This window comes from Dermacentor albipictus, unplaced genomic scaffold (genome assembly GCF_038994185.2).
Source record: "Dermacentor albipictus isolate Rhodes 1998 colony unplaced genomic scaffold, USDA_Dalb.pri_finalv2 scaffold_12, whole genome shotgun sequence".
NCBI lineage: Eukaryota > Metazoa > Arthropoda > Arachnida > Ixodida > Ixodidae > Dermacentor > Dermacentor albipictus.
Genome location: NW_027225566.1, coordinates 2,839,395 through 2,860,885, shown reverse-complemented (window position 1 = coordinate 2,860,885; position 21,491 = coordinate 2,839,395). Strand labels below are relative to the sequence as shown.

The 21,491-nt window shown below is 46.8% G+C and overlaps 1 protein-coding gene across 4 annotated transcripts in view; it reads left to right on the top strand.

Annotated features, from left to right (window-relative positions):
* The window catches only part of LOC135921356 (collagen alpha-1(XVIII) chain-like), an 840,088-nt gene that overhangs the window by 494,260 nt on the left and 324,337 nt on the right, over positions 1–21,491 (top strand). For 2 of the 4 annotated variants that reach the window (XM_065455690.1, XM_065455687.1), the window contains 3 exons: positions 4,029–4,098; positions 15,283–15,321; positions 21,239–21,285. In XM_065455690.1, the coding sequence (XP_065311762.1) occupies positions 4,029–4,098; positions 15,283–15,321; positions 21,239–21,285 (156 nt within the window). The remainder of the gene's footprint in view (positions 1–4,028; positions 4,099–15,282; positions 15,322–21,238; positions 21,286–21,491) is intronic. The other 2 variants (XM_065455691.1, XM_065455689.1) reach the window with 1 other exon arrangement.

Here is a 21,491-nt window from a genome sequence, read left to right as displayed (position 1 = left end):
TAAAACTTGTAGCGTTCCAGCGCTGCACTTCAGGTGCTTGGCGAAGGGTAACAAAACGGGGCGGAAACGTGTGAATCGCTCTCTGCCAGCCTCCAATCTGTGCTTAAGCTTCGTAAAACATGGCTAGTCCGAACACGGCTGATGAATCCTCCTAAGATGGAAAGGTATATTTATTTGACATAAAAACTGTTAAAGCGCAAACACATGCAACCACAAAGTATGAAGGACAGGACACAAGCGCTGACTGTCAACTAAATTTTATTAACGGAAGACGGATACCTTATATAAGGGGAAAGGCAGAAGTGAAGGCGGAAGGGAGTAATAGAATCGGGGAGAATGACAATGCGCATCGATGAACGAACGTTCCAGCAGTCAACGCAAACAGCCACGAAAAAACAAGAAAACGAAAAGCTAAAAAAACACTAGCAAAAGGCGAGGAATACTAAGATACAATTAAATCAGTAAGCAGTCGCTTCCAAAAAATGGAGCTCTGCAGCAAAAAGCGATACAGAAGGGGTGCTTACGCACTTATTGCTGCCATATTTGTGTATGTGGAACGCTTCCAAACTGACGCGCGCCGTCGCGTCGGCACTCTTGCCGAGAATCTTCGTCTCTCCCAAACGAGCCTCTCATCCTGTGCATCCAATTACGTGCGCGACCAAATGTGCGTACTTTTACTTTAAGTTTCTTAAATTTCGGGCATGTTCCCCCAAGCGTTCATTAATGCAGCGGCCGGTTTGGCCGACATAAGCCTTTCCACACTTCAAGCGAATGACGTAGACCACTCCTGTGGAACACTTGATGAACGGCTTCTCATGTTTTAGCTGGCAACCTCTATTTTTAGAGTTGCAGATGCGTGGGCATAACTGTGCCAGCTTGTTGGGTGCCGAAAAAACAACGAAAACACCATGTCTGTTGGCTACTTTCTTAAGACTGTGCGAAGTCTTGTTCAGGTACGGCAAAACCAAAGGCTTGTCGGTCTTCCGACGGTCATCTTTTTCTCGTGTTCCCAGTTTTAGCTTCTGAAGGAGGGTCTCAGACACCGCAATCAGTGCCGAATGGGGGAACCCCGGCGCCTCAAGTCGGCTGGCCTGATTCTCAAAACTATTCTGCATCAGGTGCGAGCACGACTTCTGAAGAGACGATTCCAAACAGTGCGACGCAATGGCTCTTTTTACAGTTTTGGAATGCGCTGAATCATAAGGCGGCAAGTTCTTTTTTGCGCGAGGTAAGTAGCCCCAGCAAATGTGCTTTTCATGAAAGGTTAGTCTCAGGTCTAAAAACTGCAAGACATTTGCGTCAGGTAGTTCGTGGGTAAAATTTAGCCCAAGTGCATGCTTGTCAAATGTGTTTGAAACGTCACCTACTGTAGAGAGGTAGGTGAAGGTCATCTGCTTTTTTAAAAGCACTAAAAAGTCATCTACGTATCTAAAAACCTTTAAAACGAACCCCCCCCCCCAAAAAAAATGACCTATCTAAATATTTATCTACTTTTGCTAAAAAAATATCGCAAAGAATAGGAGCCATGCAGGACCCAATGCAGATGCCGTTGCGCTGGAAAAAAGGCACGTTGTCATAAACAATAAAAGTAGATTTGAGGTAAAACTGCAATAACGATATAGAATTATCTACTGAGAAGCCTGTTGAATTCCGGAATGACACTTCGCCGTTTGCTTCTACGCATTCTCTAACAGCCAACAAAAGCTGATCTTGAGGCACAGAATGAAACAAGTCTTGTACATCTACGGAAAAACCAAAGGCATTGTTGTCTGTGCTCTCAAGAAACAGCGCGACATCCGTCGATTTCTTTGTTAGGAACGGATCATCCAAAGCAAGCGTTTTGAGATGCTTTTGCAGAAACCGACTAACGTTTATTTGCCACGAACCTTCTTCTCTGACGATAGTCCGGAATGGAATATCTGGTTTCGGGGTCTTGGCTGTAAAAAATGCGTTTAGGCTACTACCTCTGCTATTAGCAATATCCCTCGCAAGTTTCTCAAGATTTAATTCCCTGCAGAAGTTAATAAACTTCGTCTTGACCCTAACGGCACTCTTCTTAATAGGCTCAAAATTCTTATTGATTGCCACTTGCGCTTTTTCATTGTACATTCCCTTTGGTAGAACAACAAACCCTGTCTCTTTGTCTGCTTGAACAAGCATAAGGTTATTTTTTTAAACAAAGAAACCACACCATTTAACACATTTCTACGATTCTGCGCGTCAAGAACGTTTGGTGAGCCCTTTCGCAGACAGTCTACACCCTCAAGAAGACAGCGGTCCCGGGCCCCTTCATTTCTTGCTTTCATGGCCAATTTCTTGTTCGTTGCAATCAGCTCATGGGCTGAGACACCAGGCTTCAATCCATTTTCTGCAGCGCAACGGTATCTGCATTGGGTCCTGCGAGGCTTCTATTCTTTCCGATATTTTTTTAGCAAAAGTAGATAAAATTTTAGATAGGTCATTTTTTGGGGGGTTCGTTTTAAAGGTTTTTAGATACGTAGATGACTTTTTAGTGCTTTTAAAAAAGCAGACGACCTTCACCTACCTCTCTACAGTAGGTGAAGTTTTAAACGCATTTGACAAGCATGCACTTGGGCTAAATTTTACCCACGAACTACCTGACGCAAATGTCTTACGGTTTTTAGACCTGAGGCTAACCTTTCATGAAAAGCACGTTTGCTGGGGCTACTTCCCTCGCGCAAAAAAGGACTTGCTGCCTTATGATTCAGCGCATTCCAAAACTGTAAAAAGAGCCATAGCGTCGCACTGTTTGGAATCGTCTCTTCAGAAGTCGTGCCCGCACCTGATGCAGAAAAGTTTTGAGAATCAGGCCAGCCGACTTGTGGCGGCGGGGTTCCCCCATTCGGTATTGATTGCGGTGTCTGAGACCCTCCTTCAGAAGCTAAAACTGGGAATACGAGAAAAAGATGACCGTCGGAAGACCGACAAGCCTTTGGTTGTGCCGTACCTGCACAAGACTTCGCACAGTCTTAAGAAGGTAGCCAACAGACATGGTGTTTCCGTTGTTTTTTTCGGCACCTAACAAGCTGGCACAGTTATGCCCACACATCTGCAACTCTAAAAAAAGAGGTTGCCAGCTAAAACATGAGAAGCCGTTCATCAAGTGTTCCACAGGAGCGGTCTACGCCATTCCCTTGAAGTGTGGAAAGGCTTATGTCGTCCAAACCGGCCGCTGCATTAATGAACGCTTGGGGGAACATGCCCGAAATTTAAGCACCTTAAAAGACAAGTACGCACATTTGGTCGCGCACGTAATTGGATGCACAGGATGCGAGGCTCGTTTGGGAGAGACGAAGATTCTCGGCAAGAGTGCCGACGCGACGGCGCGCCTCAGTTTGGAAGCGTTCCACATACACAAATATGGCAGCAATAAGTGCGTAAGCACCCAATCTGTATCGCTTTATGCTGCAGAGCTCCATTTTTTGGAAGCGACTGCTTACTGATTTAATTGTATCTTAGTATTCCTCGCCTTTTGCTAGTGTTTTTCTAGTTTTTTCGTTTTCTTGTTTTTTTGTGCCTGATTGCGTTGACTGCTGGCACGTTCGTTCATCGATGCGCATTGTCATTTTCCCCGGTTTTATTACTGCCTTCCCCCTTCACTTCTGCCTTTCCCCTTATATAAGTTATCCGTCTCCCGTTAATAAAATTTAGTTGACAGTCAGCGCTTGTGTCCTGTCCTTCATACTTTGTGGTTGCATGTGTTTACGCTGTAACAGTTTTTATGTCAAGTATGCACCAACTCGCCCAGAAAGAAGTTTTAATGAGGTATGCTTATGTATTCCACTTTTCCTTTCGAACATCTTTCAATCCTAGTAACGATAACACAGTCTGGCACATAAGCCGTGCAGTTGCTTACTGGTCGCTGTATAAGCGAAGCCCAATGTATGATGACGCAGCGATAAAAAAAAATCGCGCTCCGGATATGACCTGGGTTATAGCTTGGACGTCAGTACGTTAAAAACAGTAGCGGATCTTGAAATTTTCCGTTTCCATCTCCTGTTTCGCAGTACGCCGAGGAAGATTCTAAGGATCCCAGCATCTTTGGCTCGGACTACGACGAAGGAAGCGGAGATTTCGGTGAGCTGTGCTGCCTTGCTGCATTCAACCCTCTCTGCGAGTTTTTCCGTTTCTGTATGGTAAAAGATAGGTTTTATCGAAATCGAAGAACTTTGGGTAAAACATATATTTCAGTTAATGACTCGCATCAGACTGGCTAGGCCATTTATTTTCCGCATGACCGGTAGGAAAATTGCGCAGTATACACCGACGACTGCTTTATACATTCGGAATGATGATGAGTAAGCTTTGAAACTCAATAGCTGAGCTGGTCGCTGTGAAATTTTATTATTAAGATGGGTCACTGTCGTTAAGGCAAATAACCTGTCTATATACTAAACGGTGTAGCTTCCTAAAAGTCGTTCGCCATTCCCAAGAGCTGATTAGGGCTAATGTTTCTCGTTCTACTGCATGCTGGTACATTTGCACAGGAAGCCACAATATGCTACTAAAGTTACGCATCGACTTGCTGGGACCTGGCTGAGCCCGGCTGCAGTTACCGTCTTTGACTTTGTCCACGCTCTTTAGCACGGCGTGTCTATAATGGGGCGTCAAGAGTAAAAATTGTGGAGACGAATTGAATTGTCCGCGAATGTTCTTCTCGTTTCTGGCTAGAACATTCGATGTTTATAATGTTTGAATATTTGTTTACTGCTGAACATACTAGACAAAAGCTGTTATCGGAATAGAAATAGAGTAGGAGTGGCGGTATTGTAGTGGGTCGCTTAACGTGAATGTTGTTTAGCAAACTCGGACGGAAATGCTTAGAGATTACGGCAAGTTTTGTAGCGAATGAGTCAGCTATATGAGGCGCATGGATCATGCCCATTGCTGGCTCGAGAACTTGTGGTTATACGATTAAGGACAGTTTATCTTTAGGCCGCTTGCGATTTTGTTACACTTATTTATTGAACTAGTTTAATTATTTGCGACCGTGCTTGTGCCTAAACCTGTTTTTTGCTGGCCTAGTATATATAGCATAATGTGCATATTTCCTTTTTTTGTATTGTATAGACATGTAATCATTGCGGCATCTTTTTCTCGCTGTTTTAATTGCCGGTATCGTACATCATGCACGCGATCTCATTTCCCGTGTTTATCAAATACAAGCTGTGAAATTGGTCCGAATGGCGTTCTGAATGATACCGACGTTGTTAGCTGTTATTAGTAAGCGGCGCTTATCACATAGGTTCTATCCAATCGTTTAGTTGAAGTTTCTCAGAAATGAGGGAAATTTCGATACTCAAAGTGATGTCTCAGACTAGGTATTTCCAAATGTTCCTATTGGTCTCTATTTGAACATATCGCTTTCGAAGCAACCCCTAGCAATATCTAATTCCGCATTCACCGCCCCCCCCCCCCTCCCTAAGAAAAAAAGGCAATTTCAGCCAATCTAGTTGCTGGACATATCGTAAGCCAATGCGCCCGTCTAACGGCGAAAAGCACCTGCAAATGAAAACCGTCAGGAAATAGGACTAGCTTTCTTAAACCTGCCTTGATAGGATAAGATAGAAGTAGAATAAGGAATATATTTTCAAGATGACGCGCTATCAATTGGTCCACAAGATCAGTTTGAAACGCAGTGTAACTAAAACAAATACGTCGCACATTCACAAATATTGAGTCGAATTTGAGCGCGCACATATACACGTACGCTAACGCACACACACGTAGAGGCCATCAGGGCCCGTATTCACAAAATTTTGCGTTCATATGAACTCTTTGCCACTGACCGGCTGCCTTCACTAATAATGTGTCCAGCATCACGATTGGCTGCAATTTGCCCTCCCGAAAACTTTAGCTTTAGAACGTTTCGTTAATGCAGGCCCACAATTTCTAAAAAACCCGCGTGCGGGTATTATTTGTTTGACATATACTCGTACGTGCAGACATTGGGTGAAACTCCTAAAAGAGCGGACCTTCTCTTTACAACGTTGCGAGTAGAACTGGGACAGTACTGACAATAAGCTATTAGGATATATCATTGTTCACAAATTACGCCAATCCTGACGCTGTACGTATTATTATCGAAGGCGGCTATAGCTAATGGCGCAGTTCACATACGAATGAAAAGTTTACTGAATTATGCCATTGAACAGCGCAAGCCCAGGCGGAGGACAGCGACGTCGTGTCACGCACACTGCGCTGAAACAAAATATAGGACACTTATTACTATCATTTTTTTGAGCCTGCTCTATGTTCGAAAAGTGCTTTACCAAGACGCCCAAATGTTAGTGCTTAATTTTGCCAAATTTTTATTGCACATTTGGCTACAACTCAGAGGTTGCAGCACAGGTCAACCTAACTACCGATTCATTTATAAGAGGGAGTTGATTGGGATTGGGAACTAGAGACCTCGTAAATTTTTGTAGGCTGCGAATACAGTGCCGCGATGATCATAAGTGACTCATGTTTGGTTGAGAGCCCAGGATAAATAACACATACTACGGGGTCCGCAATGAGAATAAATAATAAATAATAATAGAGGTTGATATAGATTAAGATATATGGGTAAATCTCGCCAGACTGTGTCGTGCCGCACTGTTCAAAAAAGTTGGAAGGCGATTCAATCTATAGTTGAAGTCTATGAAAGACCAAGTATCCTGGGGGAGTTGGGAGTTAGCCTGCGAGATAGGAGCAAAGTTACTGCGCTTTACACTCTTTCGCGTCACCCCTCTCGTGAGGGTTGTAGGAGGAGCGTCGCACTCTTAAAATTCGTTGCCTGCACAAACTTCGGCATCGGCTTATATTGTTACACTGCGCTTATTTTTGGGATCGGCCCTCATTGTGATGCGTACACTGTTTAAAGTAAGTTCGTTGATTTTACATGCTGTCCCTACGATCTGATTACGAGGCATGCCGTTTGGGAAAGGGGGAGGGGACGATGCGGAGTCCGTGTCATGATACAGGGCTAATTCGCAGCACGAACTTCTAGGACAAAAGCAAAGGCTCGAAAAGAAATGAGGAACAGCGCTGTGTCTCGCCTCTTCTCGTGTCTTTGCTTTTCCCCTTGCAGTTGGCGCTGCGAATTAGCCATGCGTGCTTACTAAGTCACCCATTTTTCGCTTGTGATCGTGGCCTAATGATTACAGTATCGCGCTTCTATGCTATAAGTCCTCAAATCCATCCGGCGGACAATATTGCTACGGGGTCGTATTCCCACTGATGAAGAGCCGCGCAGGAAGAAGACGAAGACGACGATTGAAAGCTAGCGCGGGCTGTTGCCTCTTGGTCAACTGCGACGTGTTGCCTTGTAAATATACTTGTAAATAGCTTTTCGTCGGTGTCTTCCTACGTAACATATTTGGTGGAGGTGGACGTTCCCTGTACCTCGTCACGGAGCTTCGCAGTGGACGGTCCGTCGAGCCTACCTTCATGGCTCCCGGCGACGCCAACCCGACTCCACCGGCTCCGACACCTGCTGCCACTTCGACGACCTACATCACCCTCTCCGCTCCCCGTGATCCTGGCGTATTCTCGGCAAAAGATGGGGAAGACGTCGAGGACTGGATCAGCCTTTACGAACACGTCAGCCGCAGTAACCGGTGGGACCCAACTATCATGCTCGCCAACGTCGTCTTTTACCTCGGTGGCACACCTCGAGTTTGGTATCGGACGCACGAAGATGAGCTGACCAGTTGGGATTCGCTTAGCAAAGGCTTCGAGACTTGTTCGGCAACCCCTACGGTCACCAACTTGCCGCGCAGAAGGCGCTTTCCGGTCGTGTGCAGACGTCAACGGAGCCCTGCGTCACGTACATTCAGGACGTCTTGGCTCTATGCCGCAAAGTTGATGCACACATGACTGAGTCCGATAAGGTCTCCCACATCCTCAAAGGCATTGCCGCTGACGCCTTCAACTTGCTCGTGTTTAACAACGTCGCGACGGTGGATGCAGTTATAAAAGAGTGCCACCCGCCTGGAATTCGCTAAAAGCCGACGTATCGACCAACAGTTTGCCCGTCTGCCCAACACCCCAGCGACATCTTCCTGTGCCGACGCTCCTCGTCCCAACAACACTGGCGATGTTACCAGGATTGTCCGGCGTGAGATCGAGGCCGCCTATCCGGCTGCGTTCGACTCCAGCCCCTCCAATGCACCTGCAGTCACTGTTTCCCTGATCCAGGCAGTTGTCCGCCAGGAGTTCGCCAACATGGGTATTCACACCATCTGCTCGGCCCATCGCCCTGATCCCCACCCGGCATCTTCGATTCCACCCCGTCCCGCACCTTCTTACCCTCCACGTTTCCGCAACCCCTCTGAATGGCGCACTGCAGACGACAAGCCAATTTGTTTTCACTGCCATCGCATTGGACACATTTCTCGGCACTGCCGCAGTCGCTGGAGTTCCCTGAACCAGTATACATATACTGCCTACTCTCGCCCCCCAGGTTGCCTTTCTCGTCCCTATGCTGCCCGCTCAGATAATGCCGCCACCGATTCTCCTGCGCCGAACCGCCCCTATTCTCGTTCGGCTTCGCCCCAATGACGACAATCTCGCTCTCCCTAGCCCCGTCGTTCCTATTCGCCGACTCCCTTCGGACGCCGCTCACAGCCGGAAAACTAGACGATGCAGCGCCTCGAGGTGACGCTGCATTGCTCCCTACGCCGCCAAATCCTCTCCTGACGTTGCCCACCCATCTGAACCTTCTTGACGTGCAAGTCGACGGTGTTCCTGTATCAGCTCTCATAGACACTGGGGCGCATTTGTCGGTAATGAGCGCGGATCTTCGTAACCGGCTGAGGAAAATAATGACGCCCGCCACGACGCCTGTTGTCCGTGTCGCCGATGGCGGCCCAGCCCCCGTAATTGGTATGTGTGCCGCCCGCGTCTCCTTCGCCGATCGCTCCACTACCGTGCTATTCACAGTCATCGCTCACTGTCCCCACGACATCATCCTCGGCCTCGACTTCCTCTCCGCACATTCTGCTCTCATCGATTGCTCCGCCAGTACTCTCCGCTTCGACCTGCCTGTTCTGGATCCCGATGAAGAACACCTTCCTCGCCTCAGTTCCGTCGACTTCGTTCGCTTGCCACCTTCGGCACTGACTTACGTTGACTTCGTGTCATCCCCGCCAGTGCCCGACGGTCACTACATCGCAGCTCCTATGCAAGACGTCCTCCTTACACACGGGATCACACTACCTCATACTATTTTATCTATTACGGCGAATTGCGTCTGCCTGCCAGTGGTCAATTTTGGCTTGACGACACAAGTGCTGCCACGCGGGATGTCTCTGGCCCAACTTTGCTCATTCGAGGATCACTCTGTAGCATCGATTTCAATAGACGACAATTCAACCGATCCTCCTCTACCATCGCAGTCGGCGACTTGTACCATTGCCACCTTACAGAAAATGATTGCACCCGACATGCCGTCCGAGCACGCTCGTGCGCTCTACCGCGTTCTCTGTTCCTACCAAGATATTTTTGACTTTAAAGATCGTCCTTTGGCCCAAACAACAGCTGTTAAACATCGCATTAATACCGGAGATGCCCCTCCTATTCATCGCCGCCCATATCGAGTATCACCGGCTGAGCGTCAAGTGATTCACACCGAAGTTCGCAAAATGCTTGCCAAGAACATTATTGAACCGTCATGTAGCCCATGGGCGTCACCGGTTGTGCTGGTAAAAAAGAAGGATGGCTCATGGCGCTTTTGCGTGGATTATCGGCACCTTAACAGGGTTACAAAAAAGGACGTGTATCCCCTACCTCGGATTGATGACCCCCTTGACTGCCTCCACGGTGCTCGCTATTTCTCCTCTATTGACCTTCGCTCCGGCTATTGGCAGATTGCCGTGGACGATCTCGACCGCGAGAAGACTGCCTTTGTAACACCCGACGGTCTTTATCAATTCAAGGTGATGCCGTTCGGCCTATGTAACGCTCCTGCCACTTTTGAACGCATGATGGACTCCCTTCTTCACGGTTTCAAATGGTCCACGTGCCTGTGCTACTTAGACGACGTTATAGTATTCTCCCCAACATTCGCTACGCACCTCGAGCGCCTCTCAGGAGTCCTGGACGTTTTTCGGCGAGCCGGTCTGCAACTCAACGCATCGAAGTGCCAATTCGGCCGTCGCCAGATTACCGTCCTTGGACAGCTCGTTGACGCGAACGGAGTGCAACCGGACCCAGGCAAGATCCATGCTGTTACGCACTTCCCTGTTCCGAAGTGTGTCAAGGATGTGCGCAGCTTCATCGGCCTTTGCTCGTACTTCCGCCGTTTCGTCCAAAATTTCGCGGCCATGGCACGACCACTAACCGAGCTTTTGAAAAAAGACGCCCCTTTCCAGTGGGGCGATAACGAGGCCTCTGCATTCTCGCTTCTCATCGATCTTCTCACAACGCCCCCCGTTCTGGCCCACTTCGATCCTTCTGCGCCTACCGAAGTCCGTACTGATGCCAGCGGTCACGGACTTGGCGCAGTACTGGCACAACGCCAGCGTGGCCACGACCGTGTTATCGCTTACGCCAGCAGGCTCCTCTCGCCCGCGGAGCGCAACTATTCCATCACTGAGCGCGAGTGTCTGGCCCTAGTTTGGGCGGTTGCGAAGTTCCGCCCATACTTATATGGCCGACCCTTTTCCGTTATCACAGACCATCACGCGCTTTGTTGGTTATGCTCATTGAAAGACCCTTCCGGAAGACTTGGTCGCTGGGCCTTACGCCTCCAAGAATATTCGTTCTCTGTCACCTACAAATCTGGCCGACTACACAAGGACGCTGACTGCCTGTCTCGCTACCCGGTAGACGAGCCTCACGACGCCGACAGTAGTACCGCCGACGGCATTTTCTCTGTGTCTGCCTTCGCTAACATCACCGATGAGCAGTACCGAGACCTATCGCTGCGAGTACTCATCGAGCGTCTGCGCTCTGCACCTACCGACGCATCCGTTCGCCGATATGTCCTCCAAGGCGGCATTCTGTACCGAAGAAGCTTCCTCCCTGACGGCCCTGATCTTCTTCTTGTCGTGCCACAACATCTACGACAGACTGTGCTCTTTCAGATGCATGACGCACCCACTGCAGGACATCTTGGCGTAACCCGCACGTACGACCGCGTCCGCCGCCGCTTCTATTGGCCTGGTCTTGCTCGCTCCGTCCGACGCTATGTTGCTGCCTGTGATCCCTGCCAGCGTCGGAAAACACCTCAGGTGCTCAGGTCCAATATTATTGACTGGTTTATTTAAAAAAAACACAATTTCATCGCGTGGCAATGAATGCGACATCAACATGTTGGAATGTTACGCGAAGCAAGGCTCGTAACTTCAGTGGCAGTATGAAACGCAGTGAACATAAGCTGGCTTTACAAGTAAACACGCGTGGTGTGACGTGCAAAGACGCATACGAATTTATAGAAAGCTGAATGATGGCGAGCAGCATCGGCTATAAACTACAGGGCCTTGTCGGCGCTGTCGCCTTTCGTCGTCCTCGCGTTCCGGTACTGCGGCATGCTCACGGTGGGTACGGTGAGCATTGTAAGGGCTGGGGTCGTACATGAACCAGATGGTAGCTCGCACATGCCGTCGTCCGACTCATCCACGCTGAGGACGTTGTTGAAGGAAAGCACTTGTTCTCATCGATAACGAGGAATATGGGATTCATTTACAGTATCAACATGAGAACGTTACAGTTCATCAGTCTAGCATGACTGAAAGAGAATGCGCACCCAGCAGCCGCGCAACAGCTGCTTATAAACACTCTGTCCTGTGTAGATCCATAGGGGGGGGAAAATGGCCGTTCAAACTTCGACCGATTCGGAGCGTCCAAAGTCATCTTATCTGACCCGCCTTTGAGGGGGAGGGTTTACACACGCACTTCTGCACAAGTTTCACTGACTACACCGAGGTGAGAGGGTTTTCGCAGACACCGGTCTTGACCCAAGCAGGCGCCTCTTGATCCCAGAGTTGACCCCGCAAGCATTGGAGGCCGCCACTGTCTGCCTGACTGACTGACGCACTGACTGAAGACTTCTAAGGCCCGTGAGATGGCACGGCAAAACATCTTCCAGAAGTTCTTCCACTCCAACCAAACCGTCACGGTGACGGTCGGTGAATCTACTAACAATACTTGGTCTGCCGACCGCGTCTAGATATCCCGGCGCCGTTTAGCTAGGAACGCTGCGCATTGTCACCCTCACAAAGCGAGTCGCCACAGCGGGCCAGGCAGATTTCGACGGCCGCTCCCGTGAATATCACCAGCCCTCGCAGGTCGAACGTATACAGCATCCGTTCCATGCTTTTGAACTGCATGGTTTTGTTGGCGTTGTCGCTTCGCCTCGGCCTTTTGTTCCCGCAGCGCCACGTGTGATCGCCTCCGGAGTTGAGCTGTAGCCTGTGCCGCACACGCAGCAGCACATCGTTTCTTCTTCTGGAGCAGCGGAGTAGTCTCGGCACGTATGCGGGCCCTTCTTGCTTCGCTGCAACTACCGGTTCATATCGGCTTCTCGGTGTGTGAAAGCACGTCGGGGCATGTTTGCGCGGTGCGAGGGACGTGGTGATTCGCTGCAGAAATCCCGCACCGGTAGGTGCTATTCTAGTTACCGTACCATGGCTGCCACGTGCGGGAAAACGGTGGCACAAGCTGGCAGAGTCTGCATAGGCTGTGTTACAATTCCTTCCAGCAAGCAAAATTGTCTAACCGGAGGCCTTAGAGATTCCTTTGTGCACCGTCCTCTGCGATTGGGACGGGAACACGCCTATACACATTTCGCTACCTGGCGTTTTAATTCTGACGCAAAGGGAAATCGTACAGTTAATGCGAGTAATGTTCTTCATAAAATGTACTAAAAGTAATGTGTATTTCATTTGGACTTGTCCACGATGGTGAACAGTCACGTGTAGTGTCCATGTGATTGATTTTGCAATAAAACATGCCAAGTGCCTCAACACGCTGGCTTGGACGCGGGAAATTCTTAAGGATGTTCTACTGGCGCCTGCCGATGCGTGCGCCCGTGGTCTAATGGTTGCAGTATCGGGCTACTGTGCTAGGGGCTCTCTATTCGAATCCTTCCGTCGGATAATGTTACACACACACACACACACACACACACACACATACATACATATATATATATATATATATATATATATATATATATCCGGAACATCATGGCGGCGAGACATCCCAAGCACACCTACCCACTAACCCACGATCACCCACGAGATCGGCCCACCAAAGAGGTTAAAAAAAAACCCAATGGTCAAAAGTGGTGGTAACTAGCTAAGAAGGACTTTGTCTTTAAAAAACAACCATTCCACTCTGTGAAGATAGAATGTCAGCGAAAGCTGACGACACTGAAACCTCTCAAATGGAAAGCAAAGTGCTTTCGCTGCCATTCCAACTTCGCAGAGTGGAATGGTTGTCACTTCTTGCGTTATGAGTCTGGCGTCCTTGCTCGTTCGGAGGTGGCTGGGATCGTGATTGTTTTCGTTCGGCATCGCGAGAACGTTCTTCGTCGGTGGTCGTTTTGCACCGGCGCCTTTTACACCCTCGTTGCTGCTCCCTCCGGCGCTCCTCGTACGCATGTTCTTCTTCGGGTGTACGAACTATACGTGTCCGGCCCATCGATAAACCAGCTGTTTTTAGCGCCGAAAGCTCTCCGGTTTATATAATGCGATAACGATGACGTCGCGCTACAGTTCACGGCCAGCGTTCTAATCTATTCCACATTTTGATATCTGCGCTGCCGCACTACATGCGTATGGGTTTGTTAGAAATCGCCAAATCCGTTTCTGTTGCCGGACGCCGAAAAAGCTATGGACTATGGAAGGTTAGTCATATACAGCTTTCGCTGTGAAAAGGAATGCTAATCCAGTAAGTCCTCGTCGCAGCGCCTTTCAGTTCTTTACTCGATGGCACTCAGTATTTTCGTACTGGTCTCCGGCACTGAATCTCTACATTCTATGGGCGGCCTCGCCACATGGACCTGAAAAGGGATCGTGCAGCTCTCGGCACTGTGCCGGTTTGTTGAACGCATATGAAACGAGCGTCTGCTTACAGGATGCCCACACATAAAGCCTCAGTGGTCTGTGTTGTTATAAGCAGCCAAATTTCAACTCGGCCAATTTCGGAGACCCGATATCCATGGGGCTACGCACGGGGACGCGCATCTACGCACTCAAGGCCGGGGCGCTCCGCTTGTGTTGAAAGCGGTGCGTCGAGTTGCGACTACAGCTGTTGAATGAAATCCTGCCATTAAAATTGTGACCCTGTCTTCCTAGTATCCTAACGTAGCCTCACGGTCAGTAAGTTTTTATTTTCTATGACTATTATACTTTGATGCTCATTGTCTGTAATCCGAACGCTTGTACAGGAGCACACGCCGAAGTTGACATGGCAACGGTTTAATGCGAGAATAATTTGCCTGGCGACCGGTCCTAAAAACGACACGAAAAACACGCCACGTTCACGCATTTCGTACATGCCTCCCTGGGGTCCACTGCTGACGCTATGCATGTGAAAAAAGATAGACATAAAAAAAAGAAAATGGCGACAACAGACTCGCGAGACAGGTGTCACACCCTTGCGATAATCATGTTGATGCAGCGTCTCACGCGGCGCACGAGTACTACCCTCAGTGTACTTTTACTAGTGGCTTCATAGAAGCATTCTTTTCTATGTTTCTACTTCATTGCTAGTTGCTGGCGGACGGTTTTCGTATGGGTGACATTTGGCCTTAGCGCCGATGCTTTTAATGTGAATAAAAAGGAGGCTCCCGGTCTTCGCACGGCTTGTCTAAAGCTTCGGTGGCCTGCACCGTCGCCTGCGCCACTTTCGTGGTTTCAACCATTTTTAGCGTCTAAACGCACGTCTTCCGAGGAAGATGTGTTAAAATTTTCAATTATGCACAAGCAACCGGAACCGTGCATCGGATAGATACAATGGTAACTTGATTTGTAGAATATAGCGTACGTTTATTATCTAGATTTTCGAGAATATGCAGTTGAAATGACGTCTCAGGTTCGAGGACCCCGCTTCCTTGAAGCGCCGCCAGAAAATAGTTCCACACCTCTTTCGGTCCGTCCCTTTGGGCCGGGCTTGCGTCGCCATTAGAGAGTGCGTATTGTTGCCGCGCTTTGCTTTGTTGTGAGCATTTTCTGTTGATGAAGCATTTCTTGAACACACTTTTTCAACGCGTACTGCTCTTTTATTTACGTTTTGTTTATATTTTGTTTCCCTACACTCGCGTCGAAAAAGACAACCTGCCACCAATTCTACCACCCTTGATACCTTATGGTGAGTTTACGCTCATTTCCTATTTTATGTTTGCTGTGTTTATTTTTTATGTCACTATGCAAGCAAAGGCGGCAGCCGGCTTTTTAGCTCGTTTTGTTCATTTCCTATTTTATGTTTGCTGTGTTTATTTTTTATGTCACTATGCAAGCAAAGGCGGCAGCCGGCTTTTTAGCTCGTTTTGTTTGCGCTCCAGCCCTGAGTTACATTGAGTTGCCGTATAGCGTTATGGTAACAACGGGTTTGTTGCCGAAGTGGTAGTGCAGGCCACGACGTATCGGGAAGTTGGCAGCTCTACGATTTAAATGAGAAAAAATAAAACTGATCCATTTTGAAAAGACTTTCCGCACTTGTTCATACGAACGTGACATAGTTTATATAGTCCTGCTTTGGTTACGTTCATGGCGCTCAAAACCTGTACTTCAATTTTAGCTCAACAGCCAAATTCGAGGCATTGTGGCAGCGCCTGCCTGTCTGAGTAGCACTGCGAACAAGTGCACTCCAGATTATTCAGAAATAATGTAAACAGCTGCTGCCGCTTCACGCTCTGCTGCTGCGGCTACTACTACTACTACTACTACTACTACTACTACTACTACTACTACTACTACTACTACTGCTACTACTACTACTACTACTACTACTACTACTACTAATAATAATAATAATAATAATAATAATAATTACATATATGGAGCGCAAGAGTGTCCTTAATCTACTAATGCTCAACTGCTCGTGCTCGTTATGACTAGACGTGGTTGCACTCAATCACGCAAGCACAAGCGCTCCCAAGCTAGGCCTTGGTATCAGCCATCTCCATTTCAAACCTGTGACGATAAACTAAACAATCACAGCGCCATCTCGCGATACAATATTCTTATACAGATCAGTTGCCTGGAATCTTGCATGCAGCGTGGCCCAAGTTTTATTCAACGGGAGACTTGCAGTTTTTATGTACAGTTCTTGGTTACACTTTCGTTACAAAGTGTTGCTGCACAGTTTAAAAAAGATTCATCAGCCCTTCCACTCTGTGAAGAAATACGAGCTGTGAAGCTGTAGTGTGTTTTACCTCAATCGACGCATCTATGTACAGGGTGTTTCAACTAACATTAGCCCGAGTTTCAGAATATGCCGATGCACACTACTAAGTATTATAGTCTTTGTCCGCGTTCTGCGGATGCCCGCGAAAAAAAAAAGACACGTGACATGCCCGCTTACGCGTCGTGATTGCAGCGCTCTCGAACGTTTGTCGTACAGACGAACACAGCATCCAGCAGTGCGTGCAAAAGGCGACAGGGCAGCGATGAAGGCGTTGGCTGTGCGATTTACACCACCCATGTGCTTCCCTTGCGGCGGTTCATGATAGCGATAAGCCGACGCAGTGGCAGCACACCCTGCTGAATGCGAGGCTCGGTTGTACGCGGAGCGTTTGTCAGCGCTGAAATCACGGCGCGCAAGCGGACATGTCACGTGGTATTTTTTTTTTTCATTTCGCGGGCATCCTCAGTAAGCTGAAAAGCACCAATACTCAACAGACAGAAAAGCAGAACTTCTTTGTTCGGACGTTTTGCAAACTGCTCTGCAACTCTCTAATTGAATTTTTTTCCAAGCTTGTATGCTTCAGAAGTTGGTTAATTAATCTTGACTAATTATGCAATTAAGCAAAATGCAAAGAACAATCTGACACACTACATACAAAAGTGAGCAGCATGAATTTGGTCGGGCCGTCTTAGAGTGGATCGGCATATTTTAAACTTTGGCTAAAATTATGTGAGAAATCCTGCATATAAATAATAATAATAATAATAATAATAATAATAATAATAATAATAATAATAATAATAATAATAATAATAATAATAATAATAATTATGCACCACAAGAACAAATACATAGTAAGCGGGCCTGTCGAAGCCTAAATGACTTGTGTGACCAGGCCCGGCAGCGCCCGCAACAGCGCTGAGGTCAGTGTATGTACTACATACAGGCGCTATTTTAGTGCCGATGAAGCATTGTGCAAACGAAAGGAAAATTAAATACATGTTAATACAATGTAGCGTGGACATATTTTCACGCTTATATAGATCAAAAACAAAAAAATAAATACATGTTATTCCAATGTAGTGAACATTTTTTTCGTGCTCATACAGAACAAAAAAACTAAAATTAAAGACCGGTTATGGCAACGTAGTGAACATTTTTGTCAGCTCATATAGATATACAGGTTAAGACAACCAAATTACTTCAAATAAACACATACCCATACATAAAAAAACTCAAATGGAAAATGACATTTTCTTGAAAACCTTTTTTGACTGAACCGACAAAATTCGTCAGGTAGATCATTAAAGATTTTCGGCACATAGACACATCGTCGTGCCTCACCATACCTAGTTGATGAACGAGGAACATTGAAACGAATGTTGTCCCTCAAAAGTTGAGGGGCTATATATTTCTTTCTGAATTGATCGTTCCAAAAATGATGAACAACAGTTTGCTTAAATAAGGACTGAAATGAAGGAAAGCCTAACGCTGAAAATGAATTCTCACCTGACATCTGGCCACAGCCACAGGCAACACTTTTCAATATATTTTTTAGCAACCTGTCAATTCTCGTTTGCCATCGCAATGCGCAGAAAGCGAAAACGGTAATTCCGTATCGCAAGATGCTGTATGCGAGTGCATGCACTATGGTTTTCTTTACCGATAATGGCGTGAAACCTTTTATATTAAAAAGCAACCAAGCGACACTCCTAAGTCTGCCACATAGATGGGCCAGATGCTGCTGCCAGACATGCTGCTATCAGTAAATAAACCGAGATATTTCACACAGTCTACATACTGAACAGGTGCACATGTACATGAAATGCAGTGCTGGCCATGCACGAATACTGGAATGTTTATTGCTGTGGTCTTTAAGGGATTTCTAAAACATATTAACTGTGTCTTCCTGATATTTATATTAATACAATTTTTCGCAAACCAGTGCATTATTGCACAATTGTCTCTAGCAGGGCGCCTATAGCCTTTTCAGAATTTATATGCTTTGTTAATATTACCGTATCTTCAGCATACTGATAAATAGTGCCTTTAGAAATTACTAGAGGAAGGTCGTTTACGAATATGTTAAATAATAGAGGTGATAAAATCGAACGCTGGGGAACACCGGCTGTAAGCCATTGCTTGCTACTGACGGTTTCCTTGTTGGCCATAACTATCTGCGACCTACCACACATGTATATTTTGCAGTACAATGTGGAATGGGTCCTCTTAATTCCAATAAAGTTAGTTTCTCTAGTATATTGTTATGATTCACTGTGTGAAAAGCTCTTGCTATGTCTAGAAATAGCGCACAGGTGAATAAATTGTTTTCAAATGCTAAATATACTTCACCTGAGAATTCTTCTAATAGGACTGTGGTACCTCGATTCGCAACGAAGCCAAACTGCCTGGGGTATATAATAATAATAATAATAATAATAATAATAATAATAATAATAATAATAATAATAATAATAATAATAATAATAATAATAATAATAATAATAATAATAATAATAATAATAATATCTGTTATTATTACTCGTTTATTGTTATTCTTTTATGAAATAGTGTGCAAGTACCTCCGCATGTCACACGGGAATTCTACAATGTTTAGAACTTCACTGTGAACTACGTAATGAATAAAAGTAGATGAAACTCGGCGTAATGATACATTCGTTTTAGCGGCCTGTTTCAGCGTGAATTACTTCAATATACTTACAATAAATTGAGACCTACAGAGTATTCCCGAGAAACCGTAGACGAAAACATTTTTTCGTGTCGACGCGACGCGTAGACACACAGAGATAGACCATACACCGCCGCCGGATAGCTGTATGCAGCTTCGCTGCAAAAATCATCGTACCTCATTTGGAAAGAAATTATCAAAGCCAACAAGCTCGGCTTTTGGGAAACTGGTCGCAGCTTCGTGGACACTATGCCGTGCCTTTCACCGTCTGTTGTCCATTGTGCGTTGTTACTGGTTTCCCAATAACTGCCAGCGCACTCAGCTCTCGGTTCTTCTGCAAGAACATAGCTTCGTAAAACATCACTGTGAGTAAGCTCTCACTCGCGACTGTGAAATGTGAATTGCGCTGTGCAACCTTGCCGTCACTTGCATGTAAACCACATTGCCGTTCCACACAGTGTTTGTGTCTTGTGAACTTTTCCTTTCCGATATTTTACGCTGGCGTGTCAGTGTGGCATATCGAGGCTCTCTCGCTGCATGTGAGTTCGCGTTAGGGGGCAAGAAACGGAATACAGAAAGGAGCGTTGTGGAAAAGTTGGAGGACACATATCATGGGCGCTTCGGAGCCGCTTGCAGTATTCCTTTGTTTTCGCCACAACGTCCGGGGCGCTAGCCACTGCATTTATGCATACTCATCGTGCAGCTGGCGCGCTGCCTTTAGTTTTTTATTTCCTCAATGACCCCCTTTTTTATCTCCCTCCTCATAGGAAGTGTTACAAAGGAAGTATGTGTACATGCACAATGGTAGATATGTGATACATTTCATTGCGTGTAATGACTGTGCAGACACTGGGAAAAATTCGCTGAACAAGTATTTCCTTAGATTCTGGCGGGGCAGCTCGTACCAGTCTGAAGATTACTGGCAAAAGAAAGCAAGGGGTGGCGAAGGTTTTAGTGCAGTTGCGTGGACAGTGGGCCAAACGCAAACCCTAATTCCACGCCGTGCTTTGGCTTCGGCGCATCTACAGCGTCGGGATCGACGCCATTTCTTACAGTATAGGTGCCGTAAGCGTGGGTAGCACTATTGTAAAACTGCCAATTCCCTTAGGGGCAAGGTTTTTAGTGAAACCTAGGGTGCTATAACGTAAAACTATTCCAAACTTTTCTATTCCAATTCTGCTATCAGCCCTCCGCGATTGGTCAAAAACTTTTTTCGACCACCCCCCATTTCACCTGTCGTTCACGCGACGCTACAAAAACCGCAATACCTCCCCATCTTATATGATGTGTGCACACTGATTATGCATGATTTGACAGAAAAAAGAAAAACAGTTATTTCTGATTCGACCCATTTTCGCCATTAACCCTCGGCTATTGGTAAAAAGTTTTCGGGCTGCACCCACTTCACCTGCCTGTCACGCGACGTCACAAAACCGCACGAACTCACCGCGTCAAAGTGACGTGTACGCGACAAAGATTCATTAATATGCCGAACAAAACTGTTTTTTTTTCGGAATAGCCGCAGGCTGCCCCGTTCCGAAAGGAATAAAAGATAGCTGCAGCCGATCGCTGAGACGCTGGCTACTCGCACCTGCCGGAGAGCATGGGTGTATTTGCGTATAATAAAACTTCTTGCGTGACCGTGTAACGTTTTTAAGCACTTTCGACACGTTTACTACCTCATTCTGCCAACTCTTCTTTGCTGAGGGTCAATTTTAGCGTCATTCTTAAGCTTCCGTTGCATGCCGCCGCGATTTTCGACCAGCCACCACAAGCTAAGTAAGGGAAAACCGACCAATCGCAGACGCCGGCACCACCCTCTTCATCCGGTTATCGGTTTTCAGTGCACTGGCTCTGCCCTAGTGAATGCCTCTCCACTTGAGCGTTCTCCTCGCCTCTTGTCAGCCAATTAGATACAACAAGCCGCTCAGTGTAGGCAATGTTATTCGTTTTTCAAGCAAACAAAAGGGACCTCCTATGAACGAAGAGAGCGTTTGATTGGTCTGTTCAGACAACCCTATGGGTGACCGCCCGGTGCTTGCGTCGGTGGTTACGCAAATTTGACGTCAGGAAATTGGAATAGAAACATATTGGAATACTTTTACGTTATAGGGCCCCTATTTTCCTCTCGGGGCGACGTGCTCACAAACCATTGTTATAGAGCGTGCTCACATCGTTCTCTTTTTGCAGGAATCATGGCGAAAGCAGCTGAGGCTACACAAACCTACGAAGCTACGGTAAGAGGGCCATTTCAACGTAAAACCAGCAAATTGAGACGATAAAAGAGTGACTATATCTAAAAGGTAACAGACGCAGATCTCAAAGGCTATACATTTGCTGGCTGCATTGGGAGGAAGCGATTGCAGGGAGCCGGAACACGTCACAGTCGTGATGTTCTGGACACCGCTTATTTCCAAAAGGAAGGAGATGGAATCGGCAGCTT